Source organism: Zosterops lateralis (assembly GCF_965231275.1).
Source record: "Zosterops lateralis genome assembly, chromosome: Z".
NCBI lineage: Eukaryota > Metazoa > Chordata > Aves > Passeriformes > Zosteropidae > Zosterops > Zosterops lateralis.
Genome location: NC_139800.1, coordinates 80,963,525 through 80,984,208, shown reverse-complemented (window position 1 = coordinate 80,984,208; position 20,684 = coordinate 80,963,525). Strand labels below are relative to the sequence as shown.

At 52.1% G+C, this 20,684-nt stretch overlaps 1 protein-coding gene across 1 annotated transcript in view; it reads right to left on the bottom strand.

Annotated features, from left to right (window-relative positions):
* LOC310923346 (ectodysplasin-A-like) overlaps positions 1-18,607 on the bottom strand; it is a gene marked incomplete at its 5' end in the record, with an annotated part of 58,787 nt that extends 40,180 nt beyond the window's left edge. Inside the window, one exon of the mRNA XM_083884620.1 lies at positions 18,332-18,607. Within this exon, the coding sequence (XP_083740746.1) occupies positions 18,332-18,607 (276 nt within the window). The remainder of the gene's footprint in view (positions 1-18,331) is intronic.
* Between the last annotated feature and the right edge of the window lie 2,077 nt (positions 18,608-20,684).

Sequence of the window (20,684 nt, the reverse complement as noted above, 5' to 3'; positions counted from 1 at the left end):
TTTAATTTGAGCGAATCACTTTCTTGCCAAAGGAAAAAAACAAATCAAAGGTTTATTCTGATGCTATTGAATTCAATGCCTGTAAATTTAATTTCTATCTGTACTTTTGTTTAAACATTTTATGGTGTTAATTACAACAAACCATGCAAATTAGGCTGCCAGTGGAATAAAAGGCCTGTTCTAACAGATAATAAATAGCTCTCAACCATAAGCTCATTAAGATGCTGTTCAAGTGCGTGCTCTGACTCCCAGGTTGAGATCAGAATCTGCATCCTAAAACCAGGAGGATCTTTGGGGCAGCACAAGGCTGCTGGCACGGAATATTGCATTCTTTCCAAAGGAAGATCCTGGAGCAAGAGGATGGTCTGAAATCCAAACCTTCCATGTCTGGTTTGGGGCTCCAACTGAGCTATTTTAAACAGGTACCACAAATCCTATTATTCCTGCTTATCCATGAGCATTTAAATGCCAAGCTTGGTGCAAATAAGTAACTTCTTTGGTTGAATCATTGATATCCTCCAAGGCCTGCTGCCCAGACCCCTTTCCTTAAATCCATAAGGAAAAGCAGCTGAAGTGTCAGGCACATTCCTTGCAGTCCCTGGAGGAGAAGCTCAGCACCTTTCTGGTGCACAAGGTTCCATTTTGACCACCCCAAAGGAGGCTAGAACCCAGCACGGACCAAGGAGAGGCAGGAGGGATGGAGAGATCTGAAATGGTTCTGTCTTTACAAAACCCGGGAGAGATTCCATGGACAGGGAGTGAAGTTTTCCCTGCCAGCTGTACGTCAGCCTCAGGATACAGAGGATTTTGAGGACATCTGGTCCTTGATCCTCCCCTTGTGATCCAAGAGCCTGGGAGAGAGGAAGGTTTCCTGCCAACACACTTGTGGGCCTGACAGACTGCTGACATGGAGACAGAGAGGACTTATCACTTCCAACTAGGAGCAGGTGATCCACTGACAGGAATTCCAGCAGCCAAGGCTTCATGGGATCCTGGTCTATCCCAGGGAAAAAAGCCTGGCAGCTGTGGCACACAGACACCTGCACATCCCACAGCAATGTGGGAATGTTCTCCCACCCCAGGGGCAGCTCTGAGCCCTCACCCTGCAGGGGGATGACTGCAGACATAACCAGGGAGGGACGGGGAGATCTGGAAAGGAATGGAAGTGTGGACAGCAAGGGCTGTCCAAAACGGAAAGCTTTTCCTCACAGGGATTGGGAACAACTTGGCCTGTGCTCTGGACCTCACCATCCTTAACTGGGATCCATCACCAAACTGGCCAGGCACCAAGATCCTGCCAGAGCTCCTTCCCTCCCGCCTTTTGGAAAGACATCAGTCCTAATGCCAGATGCAATTGTCCCCCTGATCCTCATGGGATGCAGCCTCAGCCCAAGGAATGTCCTTTCCTCTAGGCTCATCCAGGGATGAGGATGTGGAACATCTCCATACTGACATCTCCCAGCACTATAGCCCCATATCCCACTTTCTGCTGGGGACTGGGAGTGTCTGGAGCCCAGCTCAGCAAGGACAAACAGCTTTGATGCTCAGTTTGCTCCTATAGGGAATTTTGCCCCCCTCCACCAACCGGGAATTAAAGTAGTTAAAAACACCAATCACGAATCCAACAAGTTTATCCTTAACACCACCCCTGGATGTTCTATGGATTCAAGCCATGGCCTACCTAAGGAAAAAGATGGATTTACCACAGAGAGGAGACCACCACTGGCAGCCCCCTCAGGCACTACCTCCCTGCTTTCCTCAGCAGAGAAAACCCTGGGCAGAGCACCTCCAACCACAGATGTTCCAACCACACATCTGGCACATCAATGGCTTTCCTTCCATCCCTCTGCATGGACAGGGACTCCTTGATCTCCTGATTTAATACGGATTTCAAAATAAAGCACGGGCAGGTGTTTCCCTCCACAGTTGGGCTTTTGGCTCTGTTTGAAAGGCCAGAAGAGCTCAGAGGGCTCCAGGCAGACTCTGGCTGGAGGTGGTGGCTCAGGGCTGTGCTCAGGAGATCCAGCTGGAAAATGCTGGCTCAGCAAACTCTGCCACTTGGGCCACAGAGGCTCCTCAGCATCAACATCTCCCCCTTTACGAATAGGGTGAAACTCCCCAACCCAACCATCTCCTGCTGCTCTTCAGGGCTTTTCCTGTGTCCAGAGAAGGGAACAGTGCTGGGAAGGAGCTGGAGCCCCAGGAGAGGCTGAGGGAGCTGGGAAAGGGGCTCAGCCTGGAGAAAAGGAGGCTCCGGGGGGACCTTGTGGCTCTGCATAAGTCCCTGACAGGAGGGGACAGCCAAGGGGATATTGCTCTGCTCACAGGGACAGGAGAAGAGGGAACAGCCTCAGGTTGTGCCAAGGCAGGTTTAGTTGGATATTAGGGAAGATTTCTTATGGAAAAGGTTGTCCAGCCCTGGAGGGGTTTAAAAGCCATGTGGATGTGGCACCTGGGGATGTGGGCTACTGGTGACCTTGGCAGTGCTGGGGAAGGGTTGGACTCAATGATTCAGAGAGCTTCTCCAACCTGAATGATCCTGTAACTGTCTGAAACAGAAAATGAGGCCAAATCCAAGGAAAAAGGGGTCTTTGAAGGTGAGGTGGGTGCAGAGAGCAGCACTGGGCCCTTCTAGGACCACCCAAAGGTCTGGAGAAGGTTGGGTCAGATCAAGGCAAGAGTGCATGGAGGGGTGAGATGCCTCCATCTCCCATTCCGGAAACATAAGCCTCATTTATCCTTCCTGGAAAAGTCTGGGGACTGGTAGGTTGGAGTTATAAAAGAGAATGGCAAAACATAGCCGAGAAGGAATTTTCCATTCAGCATTAATTAGTTTCCATTAACACCCAATTCCACGGCTCACTTTTAGAAGAAAAGCTCTTTTGTTCCAATTCCAGGGGCTGAAAAGGGCAATGAAGGGATGAAAATGCTCTTCCCAGAGAAGGAAGAAATATCAGGGTTCGTATTCCTGATATTCCTGGGGTTTGAAGATGTAGGGAAATCACTTAAATGCACTTGGTTTCTTTCTGTCAAGTAATTTTGTCATCAAAATAGGAAATTCCATGGAAAAGCAGTGGCTGTATGAGCATCTTCAGCACTAAACTCCTCCCATACTTCAGGATAATTATTTGCAAAGAATCCTGGAATGGTTTAGGTTGGAAGGGATCTTAAAGTCCATCCAGTTCCTCCCCTTGTCATGGGCAGGGACACCTTCCACTAGACCAGGTTGCTCCAAGCCCTCTCCAACCTGGCCTGAAACACTTCCAGGGACATAAAAGGAACGTTCCATACTTGGAACAAGGAAGGAAATCCAGTAGGATCAGATTAATAAGGAAATAAACAGAAAAGTGACTCTGCCCATCTTCCCCGAAGACCGACACTCCAAAAAAAGTGAAATTAAACAAATGCTGAGGGTTTCCTCCCGTCATTTCAAACCCTTTCAGGCCAGATTTGAGAGTCTTTCAGGGATTTCCAGCCACATGCAGTGCAGGGGATGGGAACCTCCATTTGCAACTGAAATGGCAGCAGCCAAGCATGGGCAGGAATACAGTGCAGCAGGGAATGCTCATCCCATTTCCCAGGCAGCTCACACAGGACATTGCAGGAACACAGAGCTCAGAGCCCCTCGGGTGCCCTCCAAGAGCCTGAAGACAACGTGGGGCTGGAAGAGCCAAACCCTCAACCCCTGGGTGCCCCACATCCCTCCTTGGGCTGGGGATGCCCCACTGGGAGGGCAGCTCAGGAAGGACCTGGGCACACAAGGGAAGTTCCCACATCTGCCCCCACAGCCCAGGCACATCCAGCAGCTCTCACTCCCTCCAAACCCTGGCACAGTGGGCACCCCAATCCCTGGCTATGCTGGAAAGCCACCAGGCACCACATTCCCTGCTCTGCTCTCTTCAGCTTGGCAGGTCCCACATATTCCATGCTCCTCTACGCAGCCCAAAATCTGCTTTGTTAGGGGTTTTTGGGTTGGGGTTTTTTTGGTTTTGGTTTTTTTTTTAATACTATGTTTAAAGTTGTATATTGTTCCAAAGTTTCCTTGTTTCATGTTATTGTTTGTTACTGTGTTTGAAAGTTGGCACATATTTGTTCAATTAAAGATTTATTTGCACTATTTGTTGAATAAAGATTATTCTTGCTAAAAGCTAAATAAAGTTTCATAAAAACTCACACGTCCCATAAACAAAATACAATGTCCTTTCCAAAAAAGCGTTGCACAAAACATTTCAAAATCACTCAATTCATTAGACAATAAATCCACACACAAAATAACCAGGCCTTGCCAGAATACATCATAAAATCTCATTACAACACTTTCAGGCCGGGGCTTCAAAGCAGAAACACAAAGGCTCCACCAACCCCTCAGCCTTAAAAAAATCGTTGGCAGCGTGGCCGGAGCGAGCCCCTGGCACCTCCCAAAAGCTTTGGCACCTCTGGCAGCACCCATGGGTGCCAAATCCCTGCCTCCCGGCCACTCTGCGCGGCTCCCAGCCAGCAGGGCCATTGTGGTCAGATTGGGGATCCCGGACATCACATCCCAGCTCTCCCAAACCACGGGAGCAGATGGAGAGCAGGGCTTCCCAAATCAGCGCCGCACGAGCCCCTCTTGGCACTAAAGCAACAGCAGGATTTTCCAAACCCATGGATCCATCCAGATCCCAGCACAATGATCAGGCTGGAGATGGTGACAGTGGCAAGGTGAGAAATAAGTCCTTGAAGTCTGAGCTGAGGTTTGAGGCAGGAAGTGTTGTTACAATGCACCTTTCCAGCCATGGAAAAGCGTGCCCGGGCTCGGAAATGCTTCCAAAGGAAAATGGTTTGGTTGGACCCAGCCAAAAGCCAACACTGACCATGGCAAAGGCACAGGCAGCACTGGCCTTTGTCACCCCAAGGGCATCTCAGCCTGGTACAGAAGAGGACAGTGGCACTGCCACTGCAACCTGCCCATCACCAAAATCAGCGTCATGGAATATCCTGAGCTGGAAGGGACACACAGGACCATCAGTCCAGCTCCTGGCCCTGCACAGACACCTCCACAACCCCACCCTGTGCATCCCTGGGAGCATTGTCCAAACCCTCCTGGAGCTCTGGCAGCCTTGAGGCCGTGCCCATTCCCTGGGGAGCCCATTCAGTGCCAAAACACCCTCTAGGGGAAGAACCTTTTCCTAAAATCCAGCCTAAAGTAGTTTCGGGTAAACCTCCTCTGCCCCCAAAACAAAGCCACACACAGTCCCTGACCATGAGCAACCCTGGTCCCAGTGCACAGGAACACCCAGCTGTGAAAAACTAGCATTACCATTTACAACTCCACAACACCTTGATTCTTCCCTCAACTGGAATCTGGAAGTTGAAGAAGTTTAGGGGGGTTTGTTCCCTTGGGTTTCAGTGCCAAGGGCTCCCAGAGAGCGATGGCCGTGCACTGGCTGCACTCCCTCCAGCACAGATCCCAAACTTTATGGATGCACTTACCCACTCCCCTCTGAGCAACAGCTGTCCATGTGGATTTGGTTAGTTGGGAGCAGCTACTCCACAGCAGCACTGAAGAAGCCCTCTCTGCCCAGGAGCCCTCAGCAAGTCCCAAAAGAAATGGAGGATGGAGCGTGAAAGGCGATGGCAGTGCCCCAGCCTGGCCCGGCTGGGTGTGACACAGCACCCAGGCTCTGCTGAGCAAGGGAAACTCTGGAATAATGCTAGGTAGAACCTGCTGAGAGATGGATGTGGCTGTGGAATCGCTTTCCAAGAAAAATGGAAAGGGAGCTGGCTCTGCTGCCTGAACAGCGCTGGGGAAATCAAGGAAAGGAGCAGAAAAGGAGGTGGAATGAGATGATAATTAAAGCCCCTTTTGCTCCAAACAATTCCATGGTTCCACGACAACAGAGACAACAGCACGGATGCCCCCGCTCCTGAAAACCCAGGACACGTTTTCCACCTGGAAAAGCCCCTTGGCTTCATTAAAATCAGCTGCTAAAGCTCATGCCACAGGAGGGAGGACAGGGACAAAGGCAGCCAAAGGACAAAGACCCTTGAAATGGGTCCTGGTGAGAAGATCCGAGGTACACAAAGGTTCAGAGGGTTAAAACTCTGCTCTTTCCTGCCTTTTCAAGCACATAATCACTTGCTTCAGTTGCTAGAGACGCCTCCCTCCCAGTTCTTGGGGAATATATTGTCTCAGCAGGCAGAGGGGGATGAACTCATCGTGGTTTCCCAATCCTGACCAGGGGCTCTGCGAGCTACTGGCAATACATATAATAAGTTATTATGCAAATAAAAACTGGACCCGGCCAAGGGAAATATGCTGGCTCTTCAAGTCCCATCTGCATCCCAGCAAGGATCTCAATGAACTTTAAAATCCTTATTGTCACCACAATGGGCAATATTATATTCTAGTTTGGATCTGTTCCTTCGGAGCATTAGCTCTCATTTGGAGATATTTTTAGATTTTCCTATCCCACTCCTCATTATGAAACACTGAGCTGCAGATTGATTTATTTCTTAAAAGCAAGTTGCTGTTTTCCCAATAACAGATTTAACAAATTTGTTCCACCTGTTCAGCTATGCTTCCAATGTCTTTTTTGTGGTTTCATTGAAGTTTTTTTTAATCCAAACCTCAAAGCCTCTAAACTCAGCATTAAAAGACAAGCTCAGCATCATCACTACCACTCACAATTCAAATGCTGCTCCAAATTACTGCAAGCTTTCATTTGTAAGTTGATACAGACACCAAGATTATGGAGCTTAATGGCTGTGGGCACAAACACACACTCTTCCAAGGGCATTCTCCTACTGGAAATCCTGCCTTGCTGGAGCAGGGACTCGCTGCCTCATCCCCTCCATCCTCCTCCCTCACCCCAGCTGACCTCAGACCCTGACAACAAGCAGAGCTACTGAAACAGAAATTAAATCATCCTATATATTAAATAATCCTATATTTACCAGAGCCCCTCCAGCCCACAGTGTTTTCCATCATCTTATGGAAGAAGCTGTGGTTGCCCCATCTCTGGAAAGGCCCAAGGCCAGGCTGGAGCAACCTGGGATAGTGAAAGGTGCTCCTGCCCATGGGAAGGGGGTGGTCCCACCTTGACCCACCCCACTGCTGGTAAGAATAGTTAATTTGCTTGAAGACCCTCTTTTTGTGCAGCCTTACTTCACAACTGACCATGTGAGAAATCTCAAAAGAGTAGTTTTTAACTTCCCCAAACCATTTCTCAGCAAATATTTTAGGAGCAGAATTTCAGGGGAGCAATTTCCTGGTGGGTGATGGGAGTGCACAGGTGTGTACAAGAGCTGGCCAAAAATTCTGCTTCATTTATGTGCAAATGGTTCTGTAGAGATTTCAGAGGGGAAGAAGGAAACAAGGATCCTGCATGAAATAACTCAAGTTCTTCCAATCTGAGCGTGTCAGCACTGAGCAATGATAGTAGAAGCACTGAGAAAAATCATGGAATTATTGAAGCTGGAAAAGCCCTCTGAGATTGGAGTCCAACCATTCCCCCAGCACTGCCAAGGCCACCACTGGCCATGTCCCCAGGTGCCACATCCAGCTACGGGGATGGGGACTCCACCACTCCTGTGCCAGGGCTGGACAACCCTTTCCATGCCAGGTGTCTCTTGAAGCCTCTTGGCCAACAAAGCCCAACCCTGCTGATCTTCTGCAGCCTCCTGAACAGCCTGACAAGGTTCCTCTTCCCCATGGACACCAACCCTGGCAGATCTTGGTGGAAAAACCCACGAGGGGCTCAAACTCAGCCCAGCCCAAAGAGCAATTCCCGAACGCCGAAACGAGCGGCACAATTCACTGGATGTAAAGACAAAGTGAGTGACTCCTCATCCTCCTGCAGCTCCAGCTGCCACACACATCTCCACTGCCCCCCAGTCAACAGAGCTCCCTAAATCACTCACCCTGTGGGGTGAAGCCCTGGCTACACCAAGCCCAGCTGAACCCACCAACCTAAAAGCCACCACAACAGAAGCTGCCGGGGACACGGGACCAACAGGGCATCACAGAGAACAAGGCCAATCTCTTCCATCTCTAAACTGCCATAAATTTTCCCCCACAGAACATCTTCAAACCCAGAGAAGTGGCCTTAAAAAAAAAACTCCAAAAAAAACCCCCAAACATCCAAGCAATTGCCCTGGGTTTTGTTCCATCTCAGGCGCCCGTCAGGCTGACACGTCCTGACACAAGAGCCCCAGGGCCAAAAGGGACAGGGGACATCCAGCTCAGCCACGGCTCCTCCTGCTCTCAGACCTCTCCCCAGAGCACAATTCCCTCCACGACCAACCTCTTGATCAGCAGGAACATTTCAGTCGGGTCCCTTTCGGGTTAAGACCAAAAGTAAAGTCCAGGGAAGGCGGATTTCTGGAGCAGCAATAATTCCAGCTCTGTTCTGGGGACGCTGGGCATATTTCATGGGAAGATGTCAGCTCCTCACATTTAATGCTGACACTGTCATTTGCCCTTCAGCGAGAAGAAAGGCATGTAAGCAACACAAACCAAGCTGAAATTTCCCCATTGCAAAGCATTCCTGCCAGGAATCACAATCCCAGTGTCATGTTTCTTATGCCCTTCCTTCCACAATAGCCCTCGAAGGCCACACTTCCAAAGTTTTATTGCTCAGAATTCCTCATGCCAGAGTTCAGAGAGCATGCTGGGCACCCCTCTGGACCAGTTTCAGGCCAATGCCTTTCTATATCAGAACGAAATCAAAGGGAGCAGCTGGATCAGGACCAACATTACAACTTTATTCCCGATTTTTCGTGTCAAAGTCCCCCTGGTTTCTCACGAATGCAGTTTTGCTTCATTCTCCAGACACACACAACAACCAGGAGAGAGGGACTGGTGGATGAAAACATGACACAGCACCCTCACAGAAACATTTATTCTCATTTATTGCCATTTAATAACACTTCAGACCAATCTAGCCCCAGCACAAGGGGGAGCCCAGCTGGGGTGAGGGCTGAGATGACTTTTGGGGTCTCAGGAAGGGCTGCCTCTTCCACAGTCAATTTTTACTGCCCAACCCAAATGTTTTCCTCTACTTGTTTCTAACCCACCTCTTCACCAGCCTCTAAGAGCCTCACAGAAGTTAAAAGTTAAAACCCTTCCAACTCCAATGTTTTTAAAACTGATTCAGGCACTATCTCACCACACTTGGCCTCGCTCCAATTAACCCCTAAATGGCCAAGGAGTCAAACGAAAAGCAAAAAAATCATTTGTTATCTCCAAGCTGCATCTGCTGACAAACCCTGCAGTGGGGTTTTTGTTGCTATTGTTCTCCAGGTTTGGGCTTTTTGAGCACTTCATGATAAGAAAATTGTTCGGTAAATATGTCAGGAGCCCTTCCCTGTCAGCCCTCATCGCCTCGGGGTGTGATTGCTGTTCACAGACATCAAAATTTTTGCTATTTGCCAGGTTGCAGAGAGCAAACTTGGATCCCCTGGGACATACCTGGCGCTGTTGCTGGTGTGCACCAGCAGTAGGAATTTTTAACTCCTTCAGTACCTGATCCAGCTTGAAGCCACACAGGATCTTCACAGGGATCTGACTGAAGGGTACCTGCCCCAAACACCCCATGAACCCTGGCTAGCAGAGTTATCATGTAAATTGGGGTTTCAGCATCTTCAGAGATGGGAAGAAAAGAGTTTAAAGTCAGAAGGACCCAACAGAGAAGCTCATGGTCAGTGAGCGGGAGAGAACTGGTTCAGGGGTCTTATCCTGAACCCATCTGCACAAAACCAGCCTCAAAAACCTTTTTTAGGAACAAGCTCTTTAATATTCCAGCCAAAATCCCCCTGGTCCAACATTTGGGAATGAGAGGAGAACAACTTGAGTTATTCTCAGCTTAATGTGACCCTCAGAAATGGGATTTACAGAGCGATTCCACAGGCCTGGTGTGAGGTGCTGCTGTCTGGAACGGGGTGAGGATGGAGGGAAGGGGATGAAAGCATCACTGAGAACCCCAAATTCCATATCACCCCCAAACAGCCCAGTTATTCCAGACAGCAGGAGAAAAGCTGCCCGGCAGGGTAGGGAGGAAAGAGTTGACAGCTCCTTGCTGCATCCAGCGTCATTTTTCTTGGCAAATCCAGGCTGTTGTTGGAAACGTGCGCCAGACGCCAGGATCGGAGCTGAGCCTGCAGGAGCAGCACTTGGGATTTAACACTTGAAGACCTCAACTTCCCAGAGCTCCTCCTGCAGCTCCATCCCAAGCAGGACACCAGACACAGCACATCTGGAATTCTCCAAGCACTGCAGCCGCACAGGGGAATGTGAATGACCTGCGGAGCACCTGTGTTTGAAGTCAAATCTTGCTTTTTTTTAGGAATGTGCTGGCTCCCAGCATCCCTGGCAGGGGCACAGAATTCTCCTGCCCCTCTGCTGCTGGTGCTGAGCCTGAAATAAGAACCAGCCCCAGGGGACACAGAGGAGATGCACTGGGCTGAGCCTGGAGTGCTGGATTCCATCCAGGGGATCCAGGGATTACACCAGACAACATTCCTGCAGGTGCTGAGCATGGAGGCTCTCCCATCTCCTAAGCAAAATCCACCCTGCCAGTAAAAAGTTGAGTTGTTCTCTTGGTTTCAGCATCTCACCAGACACAAAGGCCAAGCTCAGCTGAGCCAGGGAAAGTGCTGAGCTCCCAAGGCTTGGCTGAAGCCTTCAGTTCAAGGAATGTTCCTGCACACATTCCCTTTCCAGAGAATGAAGCACAGGATGGTTCGGGTGGGAAGGGACCTTAAAGCCCATCCCATTCCACCCCTTGCCACAGACAGGGACATCTTCCCCTGTCTCAGGTTGCTCCAAGCCCCGTCCAACCTGGCCTTGGACACTTCCAGGGCTGGCACAGCCACAGAATTTGTGCCAGGGCCTCACCACCCTCACAGGGAAGAAATCCTTCCCAATATCCAATCTAAATCAACCCACTCAGTTGAAACCCATCACCCCTTGTCCTTCCACCACCAGGAATCCCTGCAGGAGCTGTACTCTGAGCCAAAACAACTCCTGTCAACAACAGGAGAAAACCCCAAGTTGGCAATAAAGATATTGCTCAAAAGAAGATTTAGTATTCCTTTAAAATGTACAATTACCAGCTTTAAACTTTGCTTTCCTGCCCCCTAGGAAAAAAAAATTCCCCTTTTGACCTTAGAAATCTGCCAGAATTTACTCTGATGGCACGCAGAGGTAATTCCTGATGGGCTTCCCTCACCCTTGGATGGGATATCCCTGCTTCCCAGCAAGAGTTAACACCCCAGACAGACAGAGCAAGCACTAACAAGCCTATCCACAGCCCCAAGGCAGCCAGCTACTCATTGAGTTCATTATCACTCAAAAGATACAAACAGCTGCAGTAAAAAACCCAACTTTTCTCCTCATCCTGCTCTCCAAATGCACCTCATCAGCTGCACATCCAGCGATTCCCTGTCTGATCCCATTTTCCTGACACAGGCTATGTTTTATTGGAAAAGATGAGAATTCAAGATTTCCAGGCAGAGCCTTCCTGAGGCCCCAAGAATAGCAGCAACTGCAGTAAAAAATTAAAATAAACCCCTCATTTTTGAGTCTGAATTGTTCCATCCTCTTGGGCTGGCAACAGTTCCAGCTGCCAGCCTTAAATGCCTTATCCTATTTTCCTATCCCATGGGAAAATTAGAATAAAGTGCTGGTTTAGGGAACCAGTAGCTCAGCAACTTGTTTGCAAAGTTGAAGGAAATGATTGCTCTGAAATGATTTCCTGGATTAATTTCGCTGAGCCAGGCACGTGGGGAAGACTGGAAGGATCACAAAGGTCTGTTTAGGCCATTAGTGCCTGCCCCACATCCCTGGGAAACCCAGGAAAGCCACTGCCGCCTCATGGACCAGAAAATATAGGGAAGAGTTAAAAGATTTAGTTATTTTTAGAAAATATAAATATTATTATCGAATAAGAATGAAATTCAAAGATTTTTTTTTTTTTCTGGACAGGGCACTCCAATCTTTTCAACTCTCTGGGAAGAATACTAGCATTATCCAGTTTAAAACAAGAAATAAAAAAGGGAGATGATACAACTGGGAAGATACCCTGAGAAGCTGTGGCTGCCCCATCCCTGGAAGCATCCAAGACCAGGCTGGAGCAATTTGGGATAGTGGAAGGAGTCCCTTGCCCATGGCAGTGAACGGAATGGGCTGAGCTTTAAGGTCCCTTCCCACCCAAACCATGCCAGGATTCTGGAATTAAGCAGCACAGTGGGGTCTGTCCAACATAGCATCTCCCCAACCCTCCCACCTGCAGATAATGTACAACCACAGAGCCTGTACCTGTTCCCAGGTGGATCTGACTCCCAGCACCAGCTCAGGGAACACCTTTCCCTGTCTCCCCACTCCCAGTGCTTTGTGTCTGGGGAGAGGCTGAAAGCCCAGAGGTGACAGGAATTGCAAAGAGGGATTAAAAGACAAAAGCAGCACTCAGGGACAGCACCCCGCTGGCCTGGCAGGGATTTAACCCTGTTGTCACAGAGGGATGGGATTTAACCCCTGGGGCACCGGCACTGCCCAGGAGGGGTCTGAGCTCCCAGGGGCTGTGCAAGAGGCAGCTCTGGCAGGAGCTGTTCCACAGTCCTCTCCTCCTCCTCCTCCTTCCTGGGAGCGTCCAGCAGCTTCCAGGCATTGTGGCCACCGTCCTGCCACACCACCAGTGACCATAGCCCTGTGGGGCACAAAGAACCCTTGCCCCGTCCACCACGGCAAAGCCAAGTCACACACAGCAGTCACTGCCACCAGGGCACCGAGCCAGCGGCTCCACCATGGCAAAGCCATGGAGCCTTCCCCATGGACATGGACCCTCACATCATGAAATACAGACCATCCCCATGGAACACAGACCCTCCCCATGGACATGGAACCTCAGACCATGGACAAAGACCACATGGACCATCCCCATGGACATGGACCCTCTCCATGGACAAAGACCACATGGACCCTTCTCCATGGACATGGATCCTCACACCACGGACATGGACCATCCCCATGGACATGAAACCTCATACCATGAAACACAGACCATTCCCATGGAACACACACCCTCCCCATGGACAAGGACCCTCACACCATGGAACACACACCCTCCCCACACCACACAAACCCTCCCCACCTCGTGTCACACAATGCCCACAGCTGCAAACCCACACAATTCAACCCCGCACCATGCGGTGAACCCCGATCCTGATGGGATCCTTCCAATTCAGCAGATTCTGGGATTCTACTGCAAGGATCATCCCCAAGGAGCAATCTCAGCTACATCCCCGGAGATGAGGTGCAGCCAGGCAGGAGGATGATGGCAATTCCATTTGGAAGGTGTTACAGGGCTGGCACCCCATCAACGGGGTCCGGCATCATTAGGACTTTACACTTACAACAGCTCTCATTTGGGATTAGGGAAAGAACTCGTTTCCATCCACGCCCATCTGGGAGTGATTACTCCTGCTGTAGTAGCATCCAGGCCAGACTGGCATCGGCACCATTAGCACACAAACCCAGAGTTTAACGAGAGAGCACTTACCACTGCAACCGCCCTATAAAGGCACTTAACCACGGTAAAATTGCATCCAAATCTCCCACTTAACCACGGCAAAACTGCGGCCAAATCCCCCACTTAACCACGGTAAAAATCACATCAAACCTCCCTGTGATTCCGTGCTTGTGCACAACGGATCCTGACAGATTACACCTCTTCAGGGACACACTTCCCACTCACTCACTGCATGGGGTTTACTGGTGCTTCACATCCCCCAAACCCCTCACAGACCCGTACCTTCTGCAGCCAGACACCTCTAAAAATAACATCCTCCCCAAGTGCTGAAAGATATTAAAATATAAAGCCATTAACATATAATAAGAGTGGAATGAGAGCTCCGCATGCTCTGAAGCTCTCAGGGTTTTGGCTTCCAGTCAAGAAAAATATATTGGATTAGTCTGAGAGCAAAATTAGGCTGGTGTGCAGTTTAATTAGCATTACAAGACACTACATGTGTATGGGAGAGCAGGGAAGATTTATGTTATTATGTGGTAAGAAAAATAATGTTAAAAGGTTAAAATAATATGGGGTTGATACAGCACTATTTACTCTGGGGTTAAGAGGATGGTAACTTTGGAATGCTGTTAAAAACCCAAGTTCAAGGATTTGCCAGGGAACTCATCAAAAATTGTGGAAAAAACCCTGCAATCTGGTCACGGGTCAGTCAAACACTTACTCTGGCAATAACATTCTCCATCAAGGAACTCAGTAAATGCCGATAAAACGTCCTGGTCCTTACATAAAGTCACAGTTTTTCTCCCTCAGGGAACGAGCAGAAAACAGAAATGAAACCCCAGCTCAGCTGTGGAGGAGGCCGGGGGGACGGAAGGAAAGGCACCTGTGCAGCACCATAAATTTGGGAATAAGGGCTTTGGGAAGGTCTTGGTTGAATGGAAGGTGTCCCTGCCTGTGGCAGAGAGATTGGACTTGATGGCCCTTTGTGAGGTCCCGTCCACCCCAAACCCTCCTGTGATTCCACAATTCCCAAGGACCAGCTGGGATGCTCCCACACAGCCAAAGGTTTCTCCTCACACCAGGAATTCACAGGACAGGAGATGCAGGGATGAACCTCCAGCCCTCAGGAAGAGCTCACACTGTATTTAATTTCCCAAAGGATGCAGCACATCCCGCAGGCACTGCCACGCTCCTGCCACTCTGCAGCATCTCACCAGGAGGAGTTCTGGTTCAGGACAGATTTTGCATGGAACATCCACAGGCACAGCAGCAGGAATATGAGAATTTGAGTTGTGAGTGAAGGTAACCGCCCTACCCCGGGATCAGAGCTGTGAAATCCCAACACGCAGGCCCTGGGCAGGGATTTAAAGGTCTGAGCCCGTGCTGAGGCTGCTTCCAGACAAGGCTGGAGGAGCATTTCCAACAGGAGCTCTCCTCAAAGCTTTCAGCTTGTTGGGCAGGTTCCAGCTGGGATGCAGGAACCAGACACAGGGATGAGGATGCATGGATGAGCTACAGGTATGCTCAGGGTGGGAGAAGCCTCTGGAGCAGATTTGACACCTTTAGAGCCTTTGTGCCAATCACACCAAGAGCTGCCTCTTGCTCTGGAGCCGGAATTGACAAAAAAAAAAAAAAAAAAAAAAAAAAAAAAAAAAAAAAAAAAAAAAAAGGAAAAATAACTGCAATTTTACACTGGTGAGGGAAAAGAAAGGAAGAATTTCCTTCCTGAGGGTAGGGACAGGTTGCCCAGAGAAGCTGTGGCTGCCCCTTGATCCCTGAAGTTCCAAAGCCAGGTTGGAGGGGGCTTGGAGCAACCTGGACTAGTGGAAGGTGTCCCTGCCTGTGGCAGGGGGTGGGACTGATTGGATGAGCTTTAAGGTCCCTTCCAGCCCAAATTATTCCATGATTCTATGAAAGCAACTGGCAAGGTCAGGAATGCCAAATGTGGGCAATATTCCAAAGTAGGAATATCCCTTGTTAAAAAGGCGAGAAATGGAGACTGAGATCAGACACCTTGGCACCGGGAAGGTGAAATGCCAGTAAGCAAATTGCTGCTCAGCACATTTTTTTGGATGACTCAGCACCTCCCCTCCCTCCCCCCATCAGCTGCAAGCGCCTCCACAATTAGTTTGACAAAACTGAAGGCATTTGATCCCATTCTCAGACTTTGACAGTTTTTATTCCCATCTTGGGACACTCCTGGGGAACACATTTCAGCCAGCATTGGCCAAAAAACAAGTTTTGGCAGAAATGTGGCAGGACACAGGATTTGGTTGGAGAAAAAGCATGGGAATGATGCTCTGCACAGCTCAAATATTGCAAGGATGATTTTTTGACAGCAAAATACGATTTAATTTAGGCACAAAATCCTCTAAAGGGACAGAGTGCCCTGACGTGGATCTCCACAAGAGGAGCCTGCCTGACAGAATCCCTCTCCCATCCCATAGCACACCCATCCGGAGGGATTATTTTGATTTTATACCATCAGCCAGGGCTCCAACACCCTCCAAATCCTCTCTCACACCTCTGAGGCACTGAAGAGTCAATGAATTAAAGCAGCTCTAACAAACTCCCCATCTCGCAGCCAACGCGGTGATGCAACACCCGGCGGGTTCTGGGACAAAGATGTGAGACTACAATGCCTCAACCTCTGCCATGAAAATCTGCCCTTCCAGCCCAAATGAGTTACATATTTGGATACCCTGTGAGATAGGGAAGCGGGGCGTTATCGAGCTGCCAAATCTCACTCCTGTCATGAGGTCATTTCTGGCAGGCAGCCAGGGGAGGCTTCAGCCAAAATCTCGGCGCTGACCATTGCCCCCTGTCCTTCCCCCCGCGCTCCTCTTCCTCCTGCCGCAGGTCAGGAGGAGGGGGGAGAGGAAATAATGTTAAAAAAATAAAGAAAAAAAGAGGTCAGGAAGGGGAGTATCCTCTGGGTTTCAGTCAGTTTGTACAGTCAGGACACACACAGCGCTCGGCCTCCTCACTGAGGACACCTCAGCAGCTGGGGGACATCTGAGGGCTCACAGCACTGTGCTCACTGCTCCTCCCCAAGGGAACCCTGACTCTGACTGCGGTCCTCAGAGAGAAATGTCATTGATCACATCCCTTACATGAATTATTTGGTAATTTCAGCCCCATTTATGCAAGCATCACATGCATGGGATCACGCTTTGGGTTGGAAGAGCTGCCAGGAACCCCAAATGTACCCCAAAGCTGGACAGTAACTTTCCTAATAAAGCTGTCTACATACCCCTGACTTCACTGCTCTAATCACTCCAGGGGTGCACTCACAACACCCCGGGACACCCCAAGTGCTTGTTTTTAGCAGCACATCGACTGAAGGCAGAAAAATCAGGGAGAAACGGGTGAGCAGCACCACTACAAACCCCATTAATCACACGCTGTCACGGCAGCCGGAGCTCGGGATGCTCAGCCTTCCTTTCCCCCATGTCCCTACTACCAGCAACCTCCCTCTCCAACCCAACTGCTTCTTCAATGTGCCCCAAAGAATATTTCATCCGGAGCCTGACAGGCCAGATGTAGGATAAAGAAATAAATAATTGTCGTTACCTTATCTGGAGTCCGTCAGCTGCAGCCAGCGACGCTCCCAGCTCCGGCCGCGTCCAGAGACAGAAATTATCTAACGCTGTAATTTATGAATGCCTCAGCTATTTGCCCTGGTATTTCATTATACGCTGGCTGGAAAGAAGAGCTCGAAAGACTAAACAGATCCAGCACGATAACACCAAAGGCGCTCCGGCCGTGCGCTGTCCCAAGGCAGCCCAGGAATCCCAGCAGGACATCACACCGCTGCTCCGGCTCGCTGCTCCGGGGGCAGCCAGGGGAGAGCGCAGAGCCGTGACCCGGAGCTCGGCTCCCCTCCGGCGCAGCGCCGGGCTGGGATGGACGCCGGGAAGCGGCGGGATGCAGGCGGGGAGGGGAAGGCGGCGCACGCCCGGCTCTCCGGGGGCAGCCCAGGCCGGCGCGGCGGGTCCGCTCCCGCTGCCAGCTCGGGAGGAGAGCGCCAAACCGGCCGCTTTATCAGCGCTATTTCTGTCCTCCCCCCCGCGCTGATAACCAGCGGGGCTCGGCTTGGCATCCCCCCGACACCCCGCGGCGAGCCCGGCACCTCGGGGAGCGGGGCATCCGCTCGGGAGGCTCGGGGGGAGGAAACTCCTTCCTCCAGCTTATCCTGCCCGCAGCAGCGAGCTGTCGTGCCTGGAAAAAATGAGCTAACTTCGCGAGCGGAGGCCCCAGCTCCTCTCCGGCTCTCTCAGAGCTCCCGGGACAGGCGACACCGCCAGGGCTGGGGACAGCGGCGGGGACAGGCGGGAGGCGGCTGGGCACCCCACCTGCCCTGCCCGGGCTGGGGAGCTGCTGCGGGGGACAGGGGGCATCACCCGAGCGGGATGGATGCACCGGGGCCGGGGAGAAGCGGAATCACGAACCCGGGAGGGGAGGGCAGGGGAGGGCGGGGGGCGAGCGGGGCCGTGCGGGGCCGAGCCCTGCGGGGGGACCCCAAAAGGGTCGAGACAGCCCCGCTGCCCCCGGGCAGGGCTGTGGGGACACACGGCGGGTCTGTCGCGACAGAGAGGCGGCGAGCGGCAGGTGGAACACGGGCGGCCCGTCACCCCCAGCCCGGACCCGCTCCCCCCGCGCTTCACCCCGCGCCGCGAGTTCGGGGCTCTCCCCCTTTCCCCCCGCGCTCCCCAGGGGCTGTCCCGGTGCGCGGCCCCGAGGGCGGGGATGGAGCCGGGGATGGCCCCGAGGGCGCGGAGCCCCCTGTCCCCCCGCCCGCCCGCCCGCCCGGCCAGACCCACCTGCTGGCGCCGCTCCGCGCCCTCGGCCGCTCGCTGCGGGCGGGCCCCGCCCGGGGCTCCGGGCGCCGCCGCCGTCCCGTCCCGGCGCGGAGGGGCGGCGGGCTGCGGGCCGCGGTCGCGGCGGAGCTCGGAGCGCAGCTCCAGGTAACAGCCCAGCGTCAGGACGTGCAGCGCCAGCGACAGCGCGAAGAAGCCCAGGAAGAGCCGCCAGCTGCCGCCGCCGCCGCAGGCGCAGCCGCGGGGAGCCGCTGCCGGCGCCCTGCGCTCCGCGCCCATGGTGCGCTCGGGCGGAGCGGCGCGGAGCGGCCCCAGCGCTGCTGCAACCGGGGCGCGCCGGGCACCGCGGGCTGCGCGGCCGGGCCGCTGCGCCCCGCCAGGGGGCGGCCCCAACCGGGGCGGGGCCGGGCGGGGAGGGGCGGGGCAATGCCGCCAGGGGGCGGGGCCTGACGAGGAGGGGCGGGGCTTGGCAGCAGGGGGGCGGGGCTTGGCCGGGGCAGCGCCACCTCGAAGTCCTGCCCGGGGGCGGGGCCTGGGCGGGGCCCGGGCAGCGGTGAGAGCGCTGCGGGGCGGGGCCATGCAAATGAGGTGGGTGGGGTCAGGCGGCGCTGGAGCCACGCCCCGCTGCGGGCCCCATCCCCGTCCCCATCCCTGTCCCTCTCCCGGCGCGGGCAGCAGCGGTGATGGGCGGGTCATTGCGGTGCAGGAGGGCCCGTTCCCGCCTCCAGCCGAAATCCCCATCCCTATCCCGCTATGGATTAACCCCATCCCGGTCCCGGTGCCCGGACTCCGCCAGCCACTGTTCCCGCAGAGGATTCCCGGGAGCAGATACCAAACGCCACCCGTCCCCGGGGGTGGCAGCGCTGTCACCGCCCTGCCGGGGACACGGCCGAGCAGGGGGTGCCCAGGGGGGTGTGAGAGCTCTGGGGCAGCTGTCGCTCCCTTCTCCGGCTGTTGAGAGGTTGATTGTCACTGCTGAAAACCAAGGGAAGCTGGAAAATAGCTGGGAAAGAGTGAAAAGGGTAGAGGAGTGGATTTTGAGAGGGCACCATAGAATGGAATCACACCTGGTCTGGTTTGGAAGGGCCTTAAAGCTCATTGAATGGGGCTGGCAAAGCCCGTGCTGGTTCTGTGCCCAATCAGAGGGTTTAATTGATAATGAGAGGGATAATGAGGTGAGTAAGATGCTGTGTGATGCTCACAGGCTGCCAGGGGATTTTAATTGAGAAATTAAGAAATGGACTGAACAAACTCAAGAGGTGGCCTGAAGAGAACAGGTTGTGATTTGGAAAATAAAATGAAAAAGGGAATTAAATACAAGGCGTTAATGGCAGCAGAGGAGGTGCACTGCAGAGGAGGATTCCAGGTGGTTTTGGAGGATCAGATGATGCAGAGCAGGTCAGCAGTGCTGGGGGATGTCAGGACCATCCCCAGATCTCCAGGAAAGGCCAGCACCACGGACTGTCACCAGCACATCCCTGGGGCGGCTCCTGGTGACCTCCCCTGGATGGGCTCCGAGAGCTGGGTGGTCTCTCCCTGGTCTGTGCTCCCACATCCTGGGGGCAGGGGGAGTTTCCCACAGAGCCATCCCCTCCAGGAGAAACCCTTCCCCGTCCTGGAACACAGTGTCTGAGGATTTGTGGGGCCTTCATCCCACAGATCACAGCCATAAAGAATCCCATGGTGGCCTTGTCCTGCCTTTGAGGAGGAGGACAACCTTTCCCAGCTCTTCCTGGCCTTGTTTTCCTGCAGCAGATTTTTTTTCCTACAAGTCCTGTGTCATAGGCATGAAATTCCGTGAGAGTCTCTGTTTTCATTTAAGAAAGAAATGTTCCCCTAATATTTGGGGACAGCAAAACTGGAAGCATCAAGCGCTGCCAACCCCAGCAATTGAGGAGCAAAAAGGCAAATAAACACAAATGAACTCTCTGTTCAAAACCCTACAATTATTTTAGGAACATTTATAATTATTTGAGTGGTCAGTGTTGTTACTGGTTCTCATAGGATCACAGGATATCCTGAGTTGGAAGGGACCCACAAGGATCAACAAGACCAACTCCTGCACCACCAAAATCCTGTTTTTCAAAAATCCCAACCCCAATCCTACATGGACTTATCCCAGTTTCCAGAGTCATTTAGGTTACTCTGAAGGTGAATTTTAGAGGTCAGGTCATCCTGGGGCTGGGTCAGGAGGAAGATGTGACCTTTCCATTCCTGCCCAGATCTCATCAGGGATTTAGGCCAAATCCTCAGACTGAGGGACTTCTACCTCCTAGAGCTGACCAGCATCACACTAATTAAAAAGGAATCCCATGTGATGATGGAATTAAAACATAATTAGTAAGTGGGGTCCTCA